This window comes from Peromyscus leucopus, chromosome 2, assembly GCF_004664715.2.
Source record: "Peromyscus leucopus breed LL Stock chromosome 2, UCI_PerLeu_2.1, whole genome shotgun sequence".
Classification (NCBI taxonomy): Eukaryota; Metazoa; Chordata; class Mammalia; order Rodentia; family Cricetidae; genus Peromyscus; species Peromyscus leucopus.
This window is the reverse complement of record NC_051064.1, coordinates 142,114,711-142,133,616: the sequence shown is the minus strand read 5'-3', so window position 1 is coordinate 142,133,616 and position 18,906 is coordinate 142,114,711. Positions and strand designations below refer to the sequence as shown.

Here is an 18,906-nt window from a genome sequence, read left to right as displayed (position 1 = left end):
TTAGTAGAAGGTGGAGATGGCTGAACTTGTCAGCAGACCTCTGACTAGATTGCTACCCCCTCACCAGCAAGCACTGATCAAGCACCTGCTGCATACTGGGCACTGCCCACACACTGGAAACTTAAGGCTTCCCCCACCAGAAGGCCCCAGGAACAGGAAACAGCCTCGATGGCCACAATGGAGACAGCGGGTGGTAGCCAGAGACGGATGCTCTGAGATGGGTGGCCTTCCTGAAAATAATGCCTTCTCACTTCAGTCCCTCCCCCAGACCCCTCAAGTCAGCAGCCAAGGCTCTGCTGGGGAGCATGGTGATGGGTTCTGATCTGTCAGCCCTGCGACAGTCCTGTGGGGTGGGTGGTCCTCACCCTACCTGCTCCTGGGAGGAAGCAGGCTTAGAATGTTCCCCTTGCCTGGGATCATATCCCAGTCTGCTGCTTGTGGGCTGTGTGGCAGGCAAGTCATTCAATGCTCTGGCCTGTTTTCTCTTCCATTACATCAGGGTTAAACACACAGGGACATATGACGGTTAATTCAGTTGGTGTAAGTACGTGTGCCAGCTGGGCACACCAGAGGCACTCTAGCTTCCTCTGTAGAGGTGAACAGAGACCCTGGGTGCTGTGGTCCCAGCTGTAGTTGCTAGGTTGGTTGGATGTCACCTTGACCTCTTCCCTGCTGTCACCACCACTCCCGTGAAGGGGCATACAAGCCATTGGAGTGATCCAAGTTTAGTGAGTTCACCAGGACAGGCTCCCTGTGGACCTGGACTGTTAAGTTGATGCCTGCATCCTAGGTCAGTCCATCCCGAGAGCCTCCTGGACCAGGACTGGGCAGAACTGTAGGGCCAGCTGACCTCCCTGCCTGCTCTGGTTCACAGATGAAGATGCTGGACAGTGACAATGCCAGGCTGGGCCGGGAGCTGGCAGACCTGCAGGGCCGATTGACCCAGGGCGAGCGGGCAGAGAAGGAGAGCCGGCGAGAGGTGCTGGGCCTGCGGCAGAAGCTGCTGAAAGGCGAGAGCAGCCTGGAGGCCTTGAAGCAGGAGGTAAGGGCGGTGGGTGGGCTGGCCAGAGGAGGGGTGGGCTGCTGTGTGCCTGTGTCTTCCCTCCAGAGGACGGTGCTGAGCCCGCCACCTCTGGTACGCTCCCTCAGTTGTACTAATACTAACAAGCAAAAGAAACTGTAGGCCTGATGTGTGCAGATACCAAGAGGTCATGGCGAGACTCTGAAGACAACCCTCTTTAATTTTCCCACAGCCTGCCTGTGAGGTAGGTAATGGAAACCCCATTTTAATAGGAGAACCAGGCAGGCTCAGGAAGGCAAGGCCCCTGCCAATGTCACACAGCCACCAGGTACACTGTGTGACTTTGCCTTAGCCGCTCTCTGTGTGTGCTTCAGAGGGCGCATCGACACTCAGGGAAGATGGGGTGAGAGGAGGGCGGGGGGGGGGGGGGGGGGGGGGGGGGGGGGGGGGGGGGGGGGGGGGGGGGGGGGGGGGCAGGTCCTGGTGTCCTGGTGCTCCGTGGAGGGGCTTTCCTGTGGCACTAATGACTGAGAGATGGCCCCTGCTCTTCACCAGAGGGCAGCTTTCTGTGTGTTGCAAGTCTGTAATAGATGGCCTCTCCCTGTGGCCTTGGAGAAACCACTGAACTTCTCCATGCCGGTCTCTTCATTTCATCATTAGTAAAAGGACCATGACTCTTAGGAGTAGTTTGGGGTTCTTTGGGAAAGTATTTCCTGCCTGGCACTATGTGAATGTTACTGTTATGACTGACTGCACGTTACACATAAACAGCAGGGCAAATAAGCAAATTCAAAGTACCCTCCCTCTACGGATGTTCTTACCCCTCCTCCCAGAGTGGAGGCCACTAAAGGTCCAGGTGTGGTCCCTGGAGTGGCGGGCACCAGGTGGGGGTTGGGGACGGCCTTGTGACTCCGTCTCTTGGCTTCACCTCCCCAGCTCCAGGGATCCCAGAGGAAGCTGCAGGAGCAAGAGGCTGAGTTCCGGGCGCGGGAGCGAGGCCTGCTGGGCTCCCTGGAGGAGGCGCGTGGCACTGAGAAGAAGCAACTGGAAGTGGCCCGGGGCCTGGAGCTGAGGCTGGAGACGGTGCGGGCCGAGACCTCGGAGCTAGGGTTGCGGCTGAGTGCGGCCGAGGGCCGTGCGCAGGGCCTGGAGGCCGAGCTTGCCCGCGTGGAGGCGCAGCGGCGGGTGGCCGAGGCCCAGCTGGGTGGCCTGCGCTCCGCCCTGCGCCGGGGCCTGGGCCTGGGCCGAGTGTCCAGCTCCCCAACTCGGGAAGCACCAGCAGGAGGTGAGTGCAGTCCAGAGCAGTGGATGCCTCGCCGAGGACCACGCCCCTCTGAAGGCCACGCCCCTCTAAGGGCCATGCCTCTTGGCTGTCTTGGACTCCTGGGTAGCTTTGTTAAGGAGGGATTCATAGGGTCCCTTTGTCTTTTCTGAATCCTTGAACCCCATCTTCTTTGTTTTATTTTATGTTTTTGTGAGAGTACTTGAATATATGTATGTGTATCACATGCATGCCTGGTGCAGGAGGAGGCCAGAAGAGGGCATTCGATCCCCTGAAATTGGAGTTACAGAAGGCTGTGAACTGCCATGTGGGTGGGAATCAAACCCAGTCCTCTGCAAGAGCAGCCAGTGCTCTTAATTACTGAGCCACCTCTCCAACCCGGAGCCCCCATCTTCTTAATGGGTCTCCAGACTGTTATCTCAGCTCCACATCCCTCTAGACCAGGCCTGGGATCCTAAAATCTCCCTCATGGTAGGCAACAGCCAGGCCTGACCTTCCAGGGTAGCATCGATCCATTCACATACTCAGTACTTACTAAGTACCTCGTGTGCTCAGCACACACCTGAAATAGGGCAGGAAACAGGTTGATAAGCAGGTCTCTTAGGAAGCTTAGAGTCTAGCTGTAGGAAGAGCTGTGTGGAGAGAATGGAGGACATATTGGCCTGTGGCCTGGGTACAGTAGGCAAACAAAAATAAGGGGAGGAAGAGGCTGCTGATCAGTGCAGCTGCTGTGGGAAATAGCTTGACAATTCCTCAAAAAGTTGAAAATAGAATTGTTAATGAGAGGTGACCCAGCATTCCTACTCCTCGGTATACAGCTAAGAGAACTGAAAACAGGCCCATGGTAGACACGTATATATAAACGACTGTTGTAGAATTGTTCACAAGAGCCAAACGTCAGTGACATCCCAAATATCCATCAGCATGAAGAGATAGCAAAAATGTGCTGTATCCATCCTGTGGAGTGGCACACAGCTTACACATGTCACAGGGCAGGTCATCCTGTCATTGAGTAAGGAAGTCCTAGGAAGACAGGCATCTGTGAGTTCCAGCACAGACAAGTCCACGCACTCGGCAAGCAGATTCAAGGGTGCCTAGATCGAGGGAGGAGGCAGAGAGATCTGCTGCTTTAAAACTAAGTTTCTGTCTGGTCATCTTAGTTGGCCAGGACTGCTCTATGAAGGAACTGTGACTCTTCAGTAGCCACGGGAGAATGCAGACTCCCTGTCTCCCCACATCTGAGGGTGTCTGTGGCTCCCCTGTGAGATTCAGTGTTTGTGTAAGCTGCACGCATCTCCTAGATACTGTCTGTCTCTGCAGCACTGTGCTAGCTAATGCACATACAAACCACGTGAGCCATTATCCTTGGGGAATATTGATGGGGAAAGTCTGCACACACTCAGTACAGGTTCACTGTTCACATTGTTTTGTCTCAAGTTTTTTAGACAGGGTCTCACTTTAGGCTATCCTGGAACTCACTGTGTAGCCTAAGCTGGCCTTGTATTCAGGGGAGTCCTCCTGTCTCAGCTTCCCAAATGCTAGGCATACAGGCATGTACCACCATGCCTGGTGGTTTTGAAATGTTTTTCTATGTATTTGATACATTTGGTAGATTCCTTAGGGACAGCGGGCCAGTTCACATACTTGGCCGCTTAACAAGCAAAAACATGTGTTTGGCTGTCTCAAAGGCTGGAAATCGGAGGACCACACCCCTCTGACGGTACTGGGAGGGATGTGTACCTGGCAGCACAACTCTCGTGGTCACATGGCATCTGGATCTCCCCTTTTTATAGGGATAGCAATAGTGGGGTTGGGATCCACCATTCCAGTGTGACCCTGTCTGCAGCTACCTGTTTCCAGATCAAGTCACGTTCACCATGGGGAATTTGGGGAGATACAGGACTGATGAAGAAGATTTGAGGTGACCAGTGTACAATAGCATGACTGTAATTCATGCCCCCAGATTGTATTCTTAAAAATGGTTAAGGTAGGTGGGAACTAGTTAAGCTCAGTTGGTACAGCGCTTGCCTGTATGTTCAGAGGCCTGGGTTTGATCCTCAGCACTCCATAAAATTGGACATGGTAGTGCACACCTACAATCCTTGCACTGGAGACTGAGGCAGGAAGATTGTGAGTCTGGTCCAGCTTGTGCTACATAGTGAGCCCTACCCCTTTCTCAGAAAAGGAGGGGTTTGTGGATGTCAGTGGCAGGATGCTTACCTAGCATACCCAAGGTTCTTGAGCATGCCTGGGCTCATCCATAGTACCTCCAGAGCAGAAAGTAAACAGATTAAAGTGGCCCATTTCAAATAATGCATACTTAGTCAAAACCAACTAAAGCAAAACATAAATGCAAAGGAGGCAGAGCCTGACTGCCCCTGGGGACCAGAGCATCGCAGAGGTAGAGGAAAGCAGGGAGGGAAAGATGTCGCAGAGGACCTGAGTTCAGTTTCCACACTCACATGGCAGCTCACAACTGTCCTTAACTCCAGTGCCAGGGCGTCTAACGCCTTCTTCTGGCTCCATGAGCACAGACACACTTGTGGTACACACACATACATGCAGGCAAAACACCCATATATGTAAAATAAAAATAAGCCAGATGTGGTGACACATGCCTTTAATCCAAGCATCGGGGAGGCATATCTCTGTGAGTTTGAGGTCAGCTTGGTTTACATAGTGAATTCTAGGACAGCCAGAACTATATAATAGAACCTATCACAAAATAAATAAATAAAATAAAAAGAACTACTTTATTTAAATAATAAAGAAGTTGGGTTTGATTGAGGAACGTGAGTAGATCTGGCAAAGGGTTTTAGGCAGGAAGATAAATAACCTGACTCACTTTGTGTGCTAATGTAGGAGGTACCTTGAAAGCCTACATCCACCACCCAGTGGCTGCCATGTCCCTCACCATACCTTCCCTTCCAGGAAGTGGGGATGGTCTTAGCAGTCCCAGTCCTTTGGAATATAGCCCTCGGTCCCAGCCACCATCTCCAGGGCTCGTGGCCTCCCCAACACCTCCAGATTTGGACCCAGAGGTGGTGCGTGATGCCCTCCGAGACTTTCTTCAAGAGCTACGGAGTACCCAGCGGGAACGGGTGAGGCTGGGGGAGATGGCTGGGAGGGGAACCCAGGGCCCAGGGGAAAAGGAGCTGTGGTGATCAGAGCAGGGGTCTCCCCTTTCCTCTGTTGGGGCTGCAGGATGAACTTAAGGTCCAGACCAGCACCCTCAGTCAGCAGCTGGCTGAGATGGAAGCAGAGAGAGACCGTGCAAGCTCAAGGGCCAGGCAGCTGCAGAAGGCGGTAGCTGAGAGCGAGGAAGGTGAGGGCCCCTCTGCCCTCTATGCTCCTAGCAGCTGAGGTGGGAGGCTAGCGAGTTGGGGTCAGGGGCTCTTACGTCCAGTTCTGGCCTACCTGACTCAGGACTCCCCCAGGAGACCTTCCCTGGGCAGCCCAAGGGGCCCGAACCTACGGACCCTCTGTGGCCCAGGCAGGGCTTGGAGAGGGTGGGATACAGGCCGGACCTTCCTGGCCTGGTTCGGGGGCTGGGTTTGGCATGGGACTGATGGGCCTGGGTGGCGGCCCCAGCCTGGCGCAGTGCAGACAGGCGGCTGAGCGGGGCCCAGGCAGAGCTGGCACTGCAGGAGGAGAGCGTGCGGCGTAGCAAGCGGGAGTGCAGAGCCACCCTGGACCAGATGGCAGTGCTGGAGAGGAGCCTGCAGGCCACCGAGAGCGAGCTCCGCGCCAGCCAGGTGGGCAGGCCCCAGGGTTCTCTGCAGTCCTCTGCCCAAGTCCCAGCCTGTGGGGGGGGGGGGCTGTGGCTCTTCCCATTGAGCCAATTCTAGTCCACTGTTGAGTGTTCATATGCTTCGGGGAGAAGGGCTTGGGTCTGAGTCAGACACAGGGGCTCAGGTTTGGTCTGGAACAGCCTGCTGTCCAACTGCCACCCTTTGGGTGGGGGTCACTGTCATTGCTACACAGAGGCAGTACCCCTGAGCTTTTGGCCGGGGCCTCTATCTCTGAATATCTGCATGAATGGCGGTGCGGCGTTTGGTGTGTTGGTTTCTAGTGTCTGTGTGTCTGGGGCAGGAAGCCCAGGCCTTGGGTGATGACAGTTCAGCCTCTCAGCTGCAGTCCCTGCCCTCTCTCCAGCTGCCCCCGCCCCCTCTGGCTGGGACCAAGCTGGAGCTGGTTTGTTGTGTCTGCAGCTTCAGCTCTGGCTTTGGGCCCAGCAGCCCCTGGGGCCTGGGAGGAGGCCAGGAACAAAGCTGGGTGGGAGCCAGAGTGGGGGCCCCCTCTTCCCCACAGGCCAGACAGGCCAGGGAGGAGTTTGAGGAAGCATGAAGCAGAGAGGCGTTAGTGACACCCAGGACCCACTGACTCTGGGGTGCCCATGTGGATTGAATGAGCCCAAGTTCTTCCTGCCCCCTGTCTGCTCTGCAACACCCCCTTCACTGTCTGAGTCCTGAGCAGGGGAGGGAGGGAGAATCGGCCATTAGAGCTGTGAGCGGTGCCCTGATCCTCAGCAGCAGCTGCCAGGTTCAGCTCGGGTTTCATTTGTGCTTCCAGCCATTCTGGAAAGCCCTTTGTAGAGCAGGGGAGGGTCCACTGTCTACATTCTGCAGCCCCCTCCCCAGGGATCTGATGAGTCCCCAGGTAATGGCACCTCTGGACCAGTCCTTCCCGTACAGACATGAAACAGCCATGGGGAAAGTGCGTCCTGGCTCACATAACATGTTAGACTCAGCTCTGGGATCCTCATATCTGCTCAGTCTGTGACAAATGGGGATCCTGAGGCCCCGGCAGTCACAGGCTGGTCCTAGGTCACACAGTCCTTGAGACTGACCCTGTTTTGTACCAGTGGTGCAGAGGAGTGTGGGGTGGGCAGGCATTGGGGCTGAGCCTTGCTACCCACAGGAGAAAGTCAGCAAGATGAAGGCCACCGAGGTGAAGCTGGAGAACGACAAGCGGCGCCTGAAGGAGGTGCTGGACGCCTCTGAGAGTCGCTCCATCAAGCTGGAGCTGCAGCGGCGTGCTCTTGAAGGGGAGCTGCAGCGCAGCCGCCTGGGTCTGGGGGACCGTGAGGCCCACGCTCAGGCCCTCCAGGATCGGGTTGACTCCCTGCAGAGACAGGTGGGCCCCTCTCCCTCCCGGTCACACCTACATGCCTTGTGCCGGGCTCTGTCCAGGCATCGTGCAGCTGCCGATTCCGTGAGGCAGGTCTTCACCATCAGGTTTCAAAGGTGCACAGGTCGAGGCTCAGAGTGGCGATGTCCTTGCCTGTCACCTGGCTAGGTTGACCGGGCTCTGGACAGGGTGGTTAACTCACAGTGGGGTGAGGCCAGACTACAGTAGGTTAAGGCAGTAAGAGAACAAGCCGACAGGGTATGGATGAGGCCCAGAGGTGAGAGGAGCATGGGTAAGCAAGCACCCCTGGTGGAGATCCCAATGAAGGGAGCCCGTGACCAGCCTCTACCTTCCTGCCAGGTGGCAGACAGTGAGGTGAAGGCAGGGACCTTGCAGCTAACAGTGGAACGGCTGAATGGGGCACTGGCCAAGGTGGAGGAGAGTGAGGGGACCCTGCGGAGCAAGGTGCAGAGCCTGACAGATGCCCTGGCCCAGAGCAGTGCCAGCCTCACCAGCACCCAGGACAAGAATCTGCACCTGCAGAAGACCTTGAGTACCTGTGAACATGACCGCCAAGTGCTCCAGGTGGGGGGGGGGGCGGGGAGGGCTCCAGGGTCTGGCCTATATCTCTCTTCTTTCAGGAAAGAGTTGAGTGAGAGAGTTAGCCAATAAGAGCAGGTGTGGAGGGAGCTGATAGCCTGTAGGCTGTCAGTCAGGAATTCTGGGGAGCCAGTGAGAATAGGCCTTGGGGCAGGAGTGGCTGGGCAGAACTAGCCAGTCATGGGGCTGAGAGGGGGTGCTGCCCAGTGAGAGAAGAAACCTGCTAGTATGGGACCTCGGTGCAGTTTGGGATACAGTGACTGTCCCCTCAGCACAGGCAGGGGACAGGACCGGCAGCAGGCTGGGCCAGTTAGGTGTTTCACCCAAAGGGAAGCCGTTTGCTCAGGCTGGCAGGCTGGCAGGCTGGCTTGGCACCATCAGCCTCTGTCTCCCAGGAACGGCTGGATGCTGCCCGACAGGCATTGTCTGAAGCGCGGCGGCAAAGCAGCTCCCTGGGTGAGCAGGTGCAGACTTTGCAGGGCGAGCTCGCCAACCTGGAGCTGCAGCGGGGTGATGCTGAAGGCCAGCTGCAACAGCTGCAGCAGGTGAGGCCTGGGGGGCCTCTACCTATAGGGGAGCCCATGTGGTCCTTGGCATGGGGTGGGGAGCCCATCTCAACTTCACTCCGAACCTCGACCCACACTCCCATTATACCCCAGAGAGAACCATTTGGCCTCAGCCGTTTCCTCACATGGGCCTCGCGGTTGCTCACTACATGAGTAGGCACAGTGGGCCAGCACCTTTGTCCCCAAGTTTCAGATGGGCATCCTGAGGTGCGGTGGGGTGAGGGACTGCTGGCTTCTCCTGCAGATGCTGAGACAGCGGCAAGAAGGCGAGGCCACAGCTCTGCGCTCTGTCCAGAAACTGCAGGAAGAGCGGCGGCTGCTGCAGGAGCGCCTGGGCAGTCTGCAGCGAGCCCTGGCCCAGCTGGAAGCTGAGAAACGTGAGGTGGAACGGTCAGCCCTGCGGCTCGACAAGGACCGTGTGGCGCTCAGGAAGACGCTGGATAAGGTGACCTGCTCGCGGGGGCCTCCCTAGGTCTGCTGCGCCTCTTCAGTGTACTGCCCCTGTGGTCAGATTGTCCTACAGAGGCTCCTGTGAGCCCCTCCAACACCTCCATATCTACCCAGGTGGAGCGGGAGAAGCTTCGCAGCCATGAGGACACACTCAGGTTGAATGCAGAGAAGGGCCGCCTGGACCGCACACTCACAGGGGCAGAGCTGGACCTGGCTGAGGCCCAGCAGCAGATCCAGCAGTTGGAGGTCAGCTCTGCCCTTCCCCCGGCCTGGTCCCCAATTCCCATACTGAGCCCACGAGTCCTGGGGGTGCCTATGGCTGAGCCAGCACAGGAGCCCAGAGCCTTTGGGAGGGTGTCCTCACTGGACTCTAGAGCGGGGCTCTCCCCATGGTGGAGAGAAACAGTGAGGCTCATTGGTATTCAAGCCTGTGATTCCTGTGTGCTGTGGATCTATGGAAGCCTGAGTGCCTATGGGAGCTTGCTCACGGGTACGGCATGAACCCCATGCGGCCCGAGTCCACGTAAATGTTTTCTCACATGCAGATGTTCAGTTACTGTGCCTTTGTGTCCATGTGTGCTTCTCGACACACATGCTCGCTTTTGTTCCTGTGAGTGTAGGCCGGCACTGTTGGGTATTTTCGTATGCGCATGTCTGTCTGTCTGCGTGGGCTTCACTTGGGAGCCTGACCCAGGATCGGAATACACGGTCAGGGCCAGTGAGATAAGGGATAAGCCCTGCACTCTGTGCACATCGGGTTAGGACCCTGATTGGCAGCCCCTATCCGCAGGCACAGGTGGTGGCCCTGGAGCAGAACCACAATCCGGTCCCCCTGGAGGCAGACGAGCAGCGTCTGGAGCTGCAACAGGAGGTTGAGCGCCTGCGCAGTGCCCAGGTGCAGACGGAGCGCACACTGGAGGCACGGGAGCGGGCCCACCGCCAGCGAGTGTCGGGACTGGAGGAGCAGGTACGGGGGCCTCCCCTGGGAGAAGATGGAGCTGGGATGGAAGTGTGGGGCTGGAGGAGAGGACTGGTCATGACCTCTGTAACTTGAAAAGGGTCAAGTAGATCAGTGGGGGCACCAGCCATGGGTGGGGTGGTACTGCCTGGCCTCTGTGTCTCCTGGCCTAGGGCTCATGCTCTGCCTCAAGCCATCAGACCCTCTCCCTGCATGGCACGGTGCCCTTAGCAGTCCAGCTATAGGCTGTCCCAGCAACCTGGGACCCCAGTGAAGGGGCTCCCTCCCCGGAGTACTAGTAAGAGCCCAAGAAATGGCTCTTCCTGGTCAGTGAGATCACTTATGTCCCATCTGGCTGTTCCTAGAGCAGAGCTTAGCTGCTTACATAGGCCCAGCCTGGTCACACGCACACTCCTGCTAGAGTCAGGCCCAGCCAAGTCTTCTGCGCCTCTCGCTGGCCCTCCTTGGGACAGGGTCCCCTTCTGGATAGAGCCAGGGCTCATAGACAGTGGCAGGGCAGGGCTGGGAGGACACGGCTCTGTGGAGTGATGCTGGGCAGAGCTGCTTCACGTGACCGAGCCTCTGAAGGGGTAAGGATGCCAAGTACACAGACACCTGCCACGAGGGGCAAAGTGAGAAGCGGGGCTCCCCCTCTCTTAGGCAGCTGCCCTGCCCTGCCGCAGGTAGCATACCACCCCTCACCAGCTCCCGTTCTCTGAAGTCAGCTGTGGCCTGGGCTGCTGGGCCCTTCTCTTCTCCAGGTGTCCATGCTGAAGGCACAGCTGCAGAAGGAGCTCCACAGGAGCTCAGCACCCGTCCCCCCACCCTCCGGCACCCCAGAGCAGTGAGTCCCTTCCGGCCAGCATCCTGAGCACAGTCGCCTGGGCTGGAGAGGGGGCCCTTAGTAACATAGACTGCCCAGGGCCTGGGCATCAGTGTGGTGGGAGGGAGCTGGGGTGACAGATGAGGGTGGTACTGTGGCTGTGGTCACACCCATGTGGCTTCTCAAAGTTGCTGCACCACCTCTAACGCTCCAGACCCCTCTCCTAGAAGATCCCCTGACGGCCGAGGCTCTTCTTCGAGGCTGAGCCAGCCAGAGGTCAGGGAGAGCGCCTGTTTCCACCAAGAGCGGAGCAGAGCTTCCCCAGGAAGGGATGCCAGGGAGCGCTCCCTTGGCTCCTTGTGTCGGGAAGCTCCTTAGTGAGCTTAGAGCCCTTGTATTTTTGTACCGTTTTTTATACTGTTAACTGTGAAGAACTGTTGTGATTTTTGTAACATGACCTGTTTTCTAGACTCGTCTGTACACACGTCCTTCCTCTACCTGGGGGTTGCTGGAAGAGCGGGGGGCACAGGCTTGTTAGCTGAGCTCAGCAACCTCCCAGGGCACGGTGGACCTCCCTCTCCATCCAGCTGCTAGCAGATGGTGCTGTGCCCACCACACAAACTCAGGTCCCTCTCTGGATAGTGCCAGGGCAGGGCCAGGAGTGGACAGTGTTGCCTTGGCTCTGTGGAGTGATGCTGGCTGATGCTTCCCGTGGCAGAGTCTGTGTGTGCTCTTGTGTGAAGTGGGGACATGCATCATGGCGTGACAGAGAGGCTCACGGAGCGCTCAGCATCTCTAAGACAGCTCTACATTCCCTTCTCTCAGGGTCCCAGAGCCAGGCTGCTCTTGGCACCCACTGCTGTGGGCCTCCGGGTGGTCACTTAGCACTGTCATTTGAGGACAGTGATTTTGCGTGCTATACAGACCTGTCAGAACTAACCAGGACAGCGTGGGGAGCACTACACAGCTCTCCATGCCGCTCACTCGGACGGAAGAACCCAAATGACCTGTCTGTGTCGCGTGCACACGAAGAGTTGCATCTTGGGAGGGAGTGTCAGGGTCCCTTCCTCTGGGTGGGTCACAGATGAAGCTACGGTGGGCAGAATACAGAAATAGAGCCATCTGACACTCCTAAGGAGCTGAGTAGCCTTTTTTGGGAACCAGCAATGTTGGTGGCACTTAAGTTGTCCCCAGCCCCAAAAGTGACTCTGGGTCTTTTGTAAAAACTTTATTATTTTGTATAAAACAAAGGTGGTCCATGCCTAGGGGCATAGGAAATCCAAGTAGACCAGCTGGGTAAGGGGCACAGCCTACCTGAGGAGACTGAAGAGGGAGGAATGTCCCCAAGGCACTGAGAAGGCACATTGAGAGCCCCAGACCCCAAAAGGAGGCCTTGGATGAACCCCATCTAGGGGGTGGAGACTGGATGGCCACAGGCTGGGGAGGGGTCCAAGGCAGCTATGACCACACTTCCCAGGGCAGCAGCCCTCTCATGTCCAGGATGAAAGGGAGGGCAGGATGGGAGAAAGCACCAGTTCAGGCGGGGCCTGAGGTGGATCCGAGCTGGGTCTGGGGCTCGGATCCCACACCAGCTCCACCCTAGCAGCCCCCACAGCTCCTGGCACAGGAGGCAGCCACAGATTGGCACAGGCCACTGACAGCCATCACGCCACACTTGGAGAACTTGTCCCGGCACAGGTCAGCTGTTGGAGGGAGGGGAAGTCAGGTGGGAACCCGCCAGCCCATACTAGTGAGGATGAGGGAGGGGCTTGCGGCCTCCTACAAGTGGCCTGGACACCTATTCCATGCTAACCCTTGCGGGTGGGACATGGCCAGGTAGTAAAGTGGGGGGTGGGTGCTGCCAGGACAAAGGATGAAGTTTCCTACCTCGGAGGAGTTCCTCGTGGGCACAGACTGTGCGGACACATATCTCCTTGTTGACGACATACACCCGGCGAAGGCTGGGGGACGAGGCAGGGATGCTCTCAGGCACACCCGCACCTACTCCCACTGGGAGAGCCCAGGAGCCCAGGCCAGGCCCACCCTCTTCAGTGCCTGTCCCAAACTCACACCTCCCCTGGTGGGAGCGGCCCCTGGAGACCCTCCTCAGAGCCCTCACCTGTAGAAGCAGACCTCATTGAGACACTGTTTACAAGGCTTGTGGATGGAGTAGAGGCGGGTGCATGGGTACTGTTCCTCGCGGCAGTCTAGGGACAGGTGGGCTCAGACTGGAGGCTCAGAGCTCAAGTGGCAGGTTCACAAAGTCTGAGCCCCTAAGCACCCTCAGGCCCTGCCCAGGTACCCGCACAAACCCAGCACCCAGGCAGCACAGGACTGCCCAACTTTATACCACACACAAAGTCACCCCCGCCATTTGGAAACATAAATTGGAACACAAATTCACAGCTACCCCACTTGGTCACCGTGACAGCTCACTAGCTCACAAGCTGCTCTATAACCCTCTACGTAACCAACTCAACACACAGGCTGGGCTTCTCTAGGCCCCTCCTCTCAGGCTCTCAGCTAGGTAGGACTCAGCTGAGCTGGACTTGCTGGCTCCTCCCTAGACTCTGGCCAGATGTTGGTGGGGCTGCAGGGTGAGATATCCCACAGCTGCCCAGGCACATGTCTGTCAGCTCCCTCACCTAGCATCCCACCATTGCCAAACCCTGCAAATCCCACCAAAAAGGCTCTCTCTGAAGCCATGCCTGCTTTCTCCAGCTTTCAGGAGGCTCTTACCAAGAGGCCCCGGCTCCGTGGGCTCAGTCTCCAGGTCCCCTGCAGCTGGTGGTTCTGGTGTGGGAAGACAGCCAGGGGTCACCAGGAGGTATTTGGGGCAAGGGGCACTTGTCTCAGGGCCTACCCAGACTCCCATCCTGAAGCACACAGGGAGCTGGGCCAAGGAGACTGCATTACCTGGGGTGGGGGCCGGGATGACTTCCTGTGGGACTTGTTGCTGGGACTGGAACTGTTCCTCAGGAGGTCGAGGACTCCCTTCTGCGGCAGGGGGTGGGTGACAAGGCATGCGCTCACTTTCCCCACAGGTCCCCACCAGGTTGCTGGCCCCGCCCATCCTACCCCAGACTTTTACCTTGGTAGTCATAGTAGTTGTCTACATTGTCTGGAAGTGAAAAGGAAACAGAATGGTTGGGTCAGGCTAGCCCTAGGTCCCAGGAGAGTGGGGCAAAGAGGTCACAAATGAACCAGGGACCTGCGCCTGGGATCCCTACCGCCCCACTGAAATGGGTGCCATGAACATGGGCCAGGCAGCACTGGGCCACTGGAGGGCTGTCTTACCAATCTGGTCGCCGTAGTGGTTGTACTGGACATGGTCCGGGAATGGGGGAAGAGGATCCAGGTCATATTGGCCCTGAGCCAGCAGGCCTGCTGAGGGGAGGGGTCACGTGTGGGCACCCCACAGAGGAAGGACAGAGAGAAACGGGTGGCATTCCTAAGCCAGGGACCTACAGCCAGGCCCAGACTCAACAAAACCCAAACTGGGTCCTGAGTCAGTTTCCTGTCCCTGCCCTGGCCTAGGCCTTCTGCTCTGGGTGGCCTGCTGGCTGCTCCAGGAATTCTCACGCTCCTGCCTTCCACAGGACTCTCCCCAGGCCTTCTCCAGGTCTCAACTATCATGTCAGCTCTGCTGGGGCCATCCCTGACCCACCTGCCTTGCTGTGTATTTCTATCATAGCACTCAACACAATCTAAAATTTACCAGGTCTGCTTGTCCAGGCCTCTTCCCCAGCCTGGCCACATGTGTCTGCCTAATTCACAGCTGTCTCTTCCAGCACTTAGCTTACCTTAGATGTGGCCTAGACAGGCTCGGTGAGTGGACGACTCCTAGGTCTGGCAGGATCTTTGTGGTCCCCACTGATAACCTCCTCGTGTGCTAAGTACCCCTCAAAGGCCAAGACTGCACAGAACGGCAGAGCCCTATACAGATCTGACCCAGGGCCTGGACTCCCTGCCTCAGGCTCCTCCCCTGGGTGGTGCAGACCTGAAGCAGGGAGCTGGCCAGCAGAGTTCTGGCCATGAGGTAAGTCCCACACGGGAGTCCCCACCCCAGCGGCTGCTTACCAGGCAGGAAGAGCAGGAAGAGGCAGGCGGCTCTCATGGCCATGGAGTGAGGAGGCTGTGGTGGCGCTGAGGACAGCTAGAGAGGAGGAAAGGAGAGCCAGCTGCATGCCAGCAGCCAGCCCAGGACGGCAGAACCCATTTCTGTCCCCAGCTCAGTCTGCAGGGGACAGACAGAGCCAGGCATCTGGAGGTGGGAAGGGACATCTGCACTCCCTGGTTAGGCAAGGTTCCAGGACTGACTTGGGTCTTTTAAGGACGGGTCTCATGTAGCCCAGGTTAGCTTCAACTTACTATGCAGAGGAAGAAGCTCTTAACAAGCTGACAAACACTACCTTGTCCTGCTCACTAAGGAGACATCTCTAATAGCCATTCACCCCACCCTGACTGTACCCACCTCTGGCCCATCCATCTCCCTGACTTTCTGATGTGAATTCCAATGACTTCAGGCACATCCTTAGGGTACCAGCCCTACCCAGCCAACACCACGGTCAGCCACTAGCTCAGCAGCATTTGCCAGGTCTGCCACCTGCTCCCAATTAGCCCCTGGGCCCTGAGCATGCTGCTCAGCAGGAAAACCACATGCATACAGGCCCCAGGAGCCCCCAGAGCGGCCAGGGCTGGGCAGGACTCCCAGCTCCAAGACGCCGCCTGCCAGCTCCAGGCCTCCCAAGACCTGGCTGTCTTCATTACAGACACACGCACGAGACTGAGGCCTGTTTGTCTGCAGCAGCAGGAAACATGGGGAGGAAAACTGGGAGGCGAGGGCACCTCTGGCTCCCAGCATGCTAACGGGGTGAGGCGAAGTCGCTTGGCCCAGAGATTCAGAACCCTTGACATGACCCTGGATGACAAGAGTGTAGTCTTGGTGAGGGCACTGGTCCAGGGCTTGCACAAAGTTCCTAATACCCAGGAACTCCAGGGTGAGTCCAGCCTTCATTGCTGACTACAGAATCAGCTGGCTATGCCCTGTCTTAGTCAGTGGATGGTGACTTCTAGATGCTGCCCACAGGCTCATCCATCCAAAAGCTCCCTACCTCACCATGGGAAGTTCTTCCACACAGCTTGAACCCCAACTCTGACCCCCTGGGGGAGAGAGCAAGGGAAAGGCAGAAACAGGGTATCTAACCTCAGTTTCCCCAACTGTGAGGTTTCTTGATATCTTGCCCATCTCAGAGATCTCACTCAAGCGTCCCCTGGTGGGGGCCAGAGGCCCTTGCTAGTTTATATCCATAGGGACCACCACTCCAGGCTCCTCACATTCCCACTCTTAAGTTCTGGGCAGCCTTGTGGCAGGGGGGCCACATACAGAGTGATGATTGACCCGAGTCCCTGTGCATCAGAGCCTTCCACACTCACACCCAGGCCCAGGCTTATGGCAGGGAACGGGACGCATTGGCTAGCCCCAGCAAGAAGGAGAGAATAATGAATTGTTCCCAGGGGACCCAGGCAAACTCTTCAAAACTGGAGTTTGGGAGTTGTTAGCGAGGCCAGGAGCTGTCCGGATGGCTGATCCACCCCCACCACTGGCTCTTTCCACAACTTCGGCCTCCCCCAACCCCTCGGCAACTCTGTGGTTCTGGGGGGCGAGGACTGGGAGCCCCCTTGCTGGCTCAGACCCGAAGGGGCCCACCAGATGCTGCGGCACCGCTGTACAGCTGGGAACAATCAGTCGGCGGAAACTCGCTGGCTCTCCACTTCGCTCTTTGTCTCTGTGTCCGACCCCTGCCCCGCCCTCCACATCCCAAACGCTGGGGGGACAGCTGCCCTGTCCCCCAGCACCCCCATCTCGATGACCCCTAAGTTCCAGCTCCCTGCCTATTCTATCTTGCGCCCCACCACTTGCCAGGTGCCCCCTCAGCATCCGCTCCATACCCCAGGGCCGGGGTCTCCGCAATCCCCCCCCCAGGAACGGAGTGTGGAGCATGGCGCCCCCCGACGCCCCTGGGCGCGCCCAGCCCGCGCCTACCTGTCGGGGCCCCTGTGCCGCCGTGCTCTAGTGCAGCTGAGAGTGCCCGCCTGCAGCCCGCAGCCAGAGCCCCCCTACGGCCCCCAAGGCCCACGCCCGCCCCTAGCCCGGAGTCGCTGGGTCCTAGAGAGCGCCGCCGCCACGCCGCACCCTCGAGGCTCCAGCCCCTCCCCAATGCCGCTGGGTCTGGGCCTGGTACTAGTCAAGTGAGCCGGCTGGTCACCCCCTTTCACAGAGGGGTCCCAGCCTCTCCACCCAGAGTCCAGAGGTCACTGGGCTGGAAATGAAGCCTTGCCTACTTCCTGCCATCTCTCTCTCTCTCCTTTCCTCCTTTTCCTTCCCTCTTTCCTTTCCTCCCGGCATGGCATGGCGGATGACCTCAGGGCAGATCAAATTCAAGAATACCCAAATCCAATTTCACAACCCCAGGAGTTGACCTCAACCCAGGGAAGCCCCAGCTTTCTTCCCCTAGCCTCCCTCTGCTTTCAGTGACCCATTCGTGGCACTAATTATTTTAAGATTGATTTATTATGTATACGGAAGAGGGTGCCAGATCTCATTACAGATGGTTGTGAGCCACCATGTGGTTGCTGGGAATTGAACTCAGGACCCCTGGAAGAGCAGTCAGTGCTCTTAACCTCTGAGCCATCTCTCCAGCCCCTAATTATTATTTATTTTTTTTTAAATTTTATGTCCATTGGTGTTTTCCCTGCATGTATGTCTATGTGAGGGCACCGGATTCCCTGGAACTGGAATTACAGATAGTCGGGAGCCACCATATGGATGCTGGGAATTGAACCCAGGTCCTCTGAAAGAGCATTCAGTGCTCCCAACCACTGAGCCATCTTTCCAGCCCCTGGCACTAATTTTTATCCTGGGGGTTCAAGTTCAGCTCCCATGGGACTAAGTCTGCACTGTGTATTTCTTGTCCCTGGTCCACTCAGTGAGCTGCACTGCCTTGCTGTGTGTCTACTGCAACGGAACCAGGGAGCCCTGGGGTCAGCCAGCTGTCCTTTACTGTCAGGCCTAATCCCACTCGGTAGGAGGGAACCCATCTGGCAGAAATGCTGCCTCTATACTTGACAAAAGGGGGAAACTGAGGACCTACAGCCAGCAACACCAAGGTTCTGGCCAGGATCTGCGGCTTCTCCTGCCTACTACCCTAGCCCCGAGGATCCGGGCAGAGAAGCAGCTGTCTGAGGAGGGGTGAGGGTGTCTGTGATCTTTGTTCATGGATGATTCCCCTCACCCTATCAGCCTCACCCAGAGTTAGGAGCTGCATGTGGACAACGCTGACCTCACTCTTTCTCTGCTTTGGCCCTTAGGTCTGGCACATGCCTGCCCAACCATGGAGTGTCAGCAAAGTCTGTCCAACCTTGCCATCCTGACTGTTGTGGTCTGAATGAAAATGGCCCCCACAGGCCCAAAGGGAGTGGCACTATTAGGAGGTGTGGCCTTGCTGGAGTATGTGGGGCCTTGCTGGAGGAAGTGTGTCACTGGGGTTTCAGAAGCTCAAGCCAGGCTAGTGCCGTGGATCCAGAACTCTCGCTCCTTCTCCATCACCATGTCTGCCTCCATCTTCCTGCCATGATAACAGACTGAATCTCTGAACCTGTAAGCCAGCTCCAATTTGCAAGGTCATGATGTCTTCGCAGCAACAGAACACATGGCCTTGTCCACTGCCACCACACTCAGTCCAGTCACATCTAGAGCCAGTATTTGCTGATCAATCCCTTTTCACCGCGGCCTGACTCAACATTCCCTGAGCTTCGAGTGGCCTGTGGAGCCACCAGGCTTCCAGGAACAAAGCTGGAGGAGGCCTAGGAAGAGGAACCAGCCCTTCTTTCTTGTCCTCCCTGCCCAGGAGGAGCCAAGCCAACTTGCATCTCCAGAGCAGAGGAGCCTGGCCAGCAGCCCACTGGTGGGGTGAGGTCAGATGCATCCACCCTTCCCAGGGGGACAGGCTTGTGGTTCTGGCTGGGAGACCTGGGCTTAGAGCCTGGCTTGATCTGAGGAACCAGACCACAAAC

General features: G+C 57.4%; 2 protein-coding genes across 9 annotated transcripts in view; one reads left to right on the top strand and one right to left on the bottom strand.

Annotated features, from left to right (window-relative positions):
- Positions 1–11,300, top strand: part of Crocc (ciliary rootlet coiled-coil, rootletin) — a 44,914-nt gene extending 33,614 nt beyond the window's left edge. For all 6 annotated transcript variants that reach the window (XM_037203154.1, XM_037203155.1, XM_037203152.1 and 3 more), the window contains 12 exons: positions 875–1,042; positions 1,958–2,306; positions 5,235–5,404; positions 5,508–5,628; positions 5,895–6,058; positions 7,224–7,439; positions 7,794–8,018; positions 8,429–8,578; positions 8,844–9,044; positions 9,164–9,295; positions 9,840–10,016; positions 10,769–11,300. In XM_037203154.1, coding sequence (XP_037059049.1) covers positions 875–1,042; positions 1,958–2,306; positions 5,235–5,404; positions 5,508–5,628; positions 5,895–6,058; positions 7,224–7,439; positions 7,794–8,018; positions 8,429–8,578; positions 8,844–9,044; positions 9,164–9,295; positions 9,840–10,016; positions 10,769–10,855 — 2,160 coding nt within the window. In that variant the 3' untranslated portion in view covers positions 10,856–11,300. The remainder of the gene's footprint in view (positions 1–874; positions 1,043–1,957; positions 2,307–5,234; positions 5,405–5,507; positions 5,629–5,894; positions 6,059–7,223; positions 7,440–7,793; positions 8,019–8,428; positions 8,579–8,843; positions 9,045–9,163; positions 9,296–9,839; positions 10,017–10,768) is intronic.
- Positions 11,301–12,043: 743 nt separating this feature from the next.
- Positions 12,044–16,964, bottom strand: Mfap2 (microfibril associated protein 2). 3 transcript variants are annotated; one of them, XM_028880714.2, is made up of 9 exons: positions 16,877–16,964; positions 14,911–14,986; positions 14,128–14,217; positions 13,922–13,951; positions 13,747–13,827; positions 13,570–13,623; positions 12,950–13,037; positions 12,718–12,791; positions 12,044–12,533 (listed from the first exon to the last, which is right to left on the bottom strand). In XM_028880714.2, exons 2-9 carry the CDS (start codon positions 14,951–14,953, stop codon positions 12,430–12,432), a joined length of 564 nt encoding a protein of 187 aa, XP_028736547.1. In that variant the 5' UTR covers positions 14,954–14,986; positions 16,877–16,964; the 3' UTR covers positions 12,044–12,429. The 3 variants fall into 3 exon arrangements, with proteins under 3 accessions (XP_028736547.1, XP_028736549.1, XP_028736550.1); XM_028880716.2 differs by having other exon boundaries at positions 14,128–14,214; XM_028880717.2 differs by lacking the exons at positions 13,922–13,951; positions 14,911–14,986; positions 16,877–16,964 and having other exon boundaries at positions 13,747–13,858; positions 14,104–14,193.
- Positions 16,965–18,906: the final 1,942 nt, after the last annotated feature.